General features: G+C 33.6%; 1 protein-coding gene across 2 annotated transcripts in view; it reads left to right on the plus strand.

Annotated features, from left to right (window-relative positions):
* LOC106882467 (uncharacterized) overlaps positions 1-4,001 on the plus strand; it is a 22,301-nt gene extending 18,300 nt beyond the window's left edge. For both annotated transcript variants that reach the window (XM_052973243.1, XM_014933153.2), the window contains exons 2-3: positions 294-568; positions 3,335-4,001. In XM_052973243.1, the coding sequence (XP_052829203.1) occupies positions 314-568; positions 3,335-3,616 (537 nt within the window). In that variant the 5' untranslated portion in view covers positions 294-313 and the 3' untranslated portion in view covers positions 3,617-4,001. The remainder of the gene's footprint in view (positions 1-293; positions 569-3,334) is intronic.
* The last annotated feature ends 6 nt before the right edge of the window (positions 4,002-4,007 follow it).

A 4,007-nucleotide genomic window follows, 5' to 3' on the forward strand; every position in this document is an offset into this window, starting at 1 on the left:
TCTCTCTCTCTCTCTCTCTCTCTCTCTCTCTCTCTCTCTCTCTCTCTCTGTCTGCCTGCCTGTCTGTCTGTATGTCACTAATACACCTGTATCAATAACGTAAACAGTTTCCCTTTCAGTTTTGACTGCTTTCTTTTCTCACACACAAATAGACATAACAGATAGGTACCTCAAAGAGAATTTATTTTTTCTCTTGCTATTTATTCTGAACATTTAAAGAACCCACATTGTTTTTCAGCTTAGCTAGATTACCTGTATTTTATTTACATATTTATTCTTTATCTATCTTACAGGTTCAGTTCTGCTGCCAGACATGCATCCAATAGCAACTTTTATACTAGGCAGTGAAGTTTTCCATGCTATGACTCATAGTATGGTGTTGTTTAGACTTCGACTTTTACCCAGAAAGGACCTTGTACAAGTCAACTACTATTTTGTGTTTGATCTTCTGTCAGTATTCTTTGCATCATTTCTTGTACTTCAACGCTTGCAATGGCTTGCTTGTATACAAATGGCACAACATCTGTACTATATTGTGTTTTGGAACAAAACTTCTCTGGCAAAGAAAGTATGCATTCTGTTTTACTGCTAATCTTGTTTATGTTACAATTATTGCCATTGCTAAACTTTTTTTGTTTCATTTTTTAATATTTTTTTTTTGTAGTTCAACATGCACACAGACAGATGAATAATTCAGTTCTATATTTAAGAGATGAGGAATTATGTACATTATTTACATTTGACGGATATTTGTCCTCATCTTGTTTGTTGTTAACACAACGTTTCAGCTGATATACCCTCCAGCCTTCATCAGGTTTCTTGGGGAAATTTCAAACTTGGGTTCTCATTCCTAAGGTATTTTTCGGTGTTATTATTATTATTATTATTATTATTATTATTATTATTATTATTATTCAGGTCATTATGCCATATGCCCATGGGCATATGGCATAGTGGTTAAGAGCGCGGGCTACTAACCCCAAGATTCTAAGTTCGATTCCAAGCAGTGACCTGAATAATAATAATAACGATAATAATAATAACAACAAGAACAATACTTAGGAATGAGAACCCAGGTTTGAAATTTCTCCAAGGCACCTGATGAAGGCTGGAAGGTATATCAGCTAAAACATTGTGTTAACAACAAACAAAATGAGGTCAAATATCTGTCAGATGTAAATAATCTGCTATAGAATTAATGATAATTTTTTAGGATAAAGCTGAATTTGGTCAGTTGCCTTTACTTTTAGAAAATGACCTTGTTTATAAAATAAGATAATATTTTAGGGATTAGAATGTTTATCACTGTGGTCCCTTAACCCTTTAGCATTCAAATCATTCTGTCAAATACAATGCTTATTGATTCTCATTATTTTGTATTAATCATGTATTATCTTGAAGCTTCAAGATTTCAATGATGTGATTGTTTATTTTTAGAGTAAGATTGTAGAATAAGTGTAAGAGGCCATGTCTGGCCAGTTTAAACATAAAACAAAATATTTGGGTTGGATATGGCCAGTTTAAATATTGATTTCTTTTGATCATATATAAGCCAATTTCTGAAAGGGAAGTGGGGTCTATTAATTTACTTGGTTCCAGTATAGACTTGGTAATTATTCTATTAAGTTTTTTTAGGATGACAGACTAACTCTGAATCATCATCAGCATCATCATCATCATCATCATCGTTTAACGTCCGCTTTCCATGCTAGCATGGGTTGGACGACTTGACTGAGGACTGGTGAAACCAGATGGCTACACCAGGCTCCAATCTGATTTGGCAGAGTTTCTACAGCTGGATGCCCTTCCTAACGCCAACAACTCCGAGAGTATGAAATGAAATTCTGTAAAACTTTTAGCCTGGTTTGATATTTTCTTTGCTACTCCATCACTTTAGTGGTAAGTAAAGGATAAGTAAAGCTTTCAAAAGAATTTGATGTGGTGTGAAGGTTTTAGATGAGGAATGTTTCTCACAATGAATGCAGGTGCCACATCTAGAACAGTGCTACTCTTATACATAGAAACATCATAGACCACATTAAAAAAAAAGTCACCTTTTAGATTAGCATGAAGTGACCTACCAACCTATAAGGCTCAAATTTTCTTGATTATAAGGAATTGTTCACATACTTGAATTGATGCATCCTTATCTACCACTGACATTTAGGACCAAATTCAGAAGATGAGCATTTAATTGAACTCACAGAAACAACCATCTTTGGTTTACAATGTATTTTCTTTTGCTGTCTTCTTTCCTTACTTTATATTCTCTATCATTTGTTAGCTGCTCTTTCGCATCAGTCTTTGGTTTACTAATCTCCTTGCAACATCTACAAATCTGTTTATCAATCCCAGTCAAAAGACAGTATACACCTATAGTCATTTTGTCTACATCTTATTACTGAGAATGAAGTTTTGAACTCTGCAGGAGAATATCTTTTTTACTGCAGAACTACATTTCTTTGAAACTTCCACCTTCCAGACATTCATCACATTTTGTTAACTCTCAGTTCTCCAAAATAATATTGCCTACATTAGTATCTTTCAGAAATCTATTAACATATGGTCTGACCATTCCTCCTACATAAAATATTCTTTATAGATAAAGTTGGTCATTTGCTTGTATTGTTTAACCCTTTAGCATACAGATTATTCTGTCAAATGTAATGCCTGTATTCTTACAAAGTTACTTGGTGACCCTTCCACTGCAGGTGCCACTTAAAAAGCAATTCAGTCCACACTGTAAACTGGTTGGCAATTGGAAGGCCACCCAGCTGTAAAAACCATGCCAAAACTTAGCTTGTCTGTGCTGATGCCACGTAAAAAGCACTCAGCCCACTCTGCGGAGTGGTTGGTATTAGGAAGGGCATCCAGCCGTATAAAACCATGCCAAAACAGACACAGAAGTATGGTGCAGGCTTCTGCTTGGCCAGCTCCTGTCAAACTGTCCAACTCATGCCAGTATGGAAGGATGACGTTAAACGATGATGATAACTCACCTTGTTTTTAATTAATCAGGCATTATCTTGTAGTTTCAATATTTTGATGATGTGATATTTTTAGGATGACATTGTAGAGTAAGTATGAGAGGCCAGATCTGGCCAGTTTGAAGATAAAACAAGTAGAATATATGGACTGGACATGGCCAGTTTAAATGCTAAAGGGTTACGTAGATATTTTTAGTCTTGACTGTATTCTTACTCCTTACATTTTAATTGTGACCAGAATTATTGCTCCCTAATGTTTGATTTCTTTGCTTTATATAAATATATTTTTAATGTTGAATGCCATTTTATTTTCTTACTAATTGATATTTTTCATTTATTCATTGCAGATAATAAGCTGGAGTTCATTAGATTGGATCAAGAGTAAATACAATGAAAAATGGGAGTTTGATAACATACTGGGAACAGCTTTTGATTTAGCTGTGCATATTACCTTCAGCTATCTACTTTCAAAAACACTAACATTTACGGAAATAGTTGTTGGAGTGGCTATGGCATCATTTCTTCTAAATTTTGTAATGTTTTCCAAGAGATTTGCCTGGAGCAATCCCCAAAATATACCATCATGGGTTGAGAAAAGAATACAACCTTTAGGGCCCTGGTGGAATTAATTTCTTTCTTTTTTTTTTGTGTCTAAAAGAAATTAAAGATAAAATAAGTAAATTAAGGTTGTATCAAATAGCTTAGAAAAGAGAAACTGATATTTTAGCTATAATTTAACATTGATTGTCTATATAGTTACTTTAAATACACCTCTTTTAAAGTTGAGTATAATAATTATTGTGCATACTGCCAAGATATTTTATGGGATTTTGTAACATTCATGCTTATATAGAATACAAATTAAACTGAGGTGTAGAGAAGGATTTAGGGAGTATGGCTACACTATTACAACACTATATAAAAAAAACATTGATAATGTTGAAATGAGACAAACATAAGTGAAATTAATTTCTTTTTTAAACCGGTGATTGCTTAATTTGATTTACCAAAGAAATTAAA

This window comes from Octopus bimaculoides, chromosome 15 (assembly GCF_001194135.2).
Source record: "Octopus bimaculoides isolate UCB-OBI-ISO-001 chromosome 15, ASM119413v2, whole genome shotgun sequence".
Taxonomy (NCBI): domain Eukaryota; kingdom Metazoa; phylum Mollusca; class Cephalopoda; order Octopoda; family Octopodidae; genus Octopus; species Octopus bimaculoides.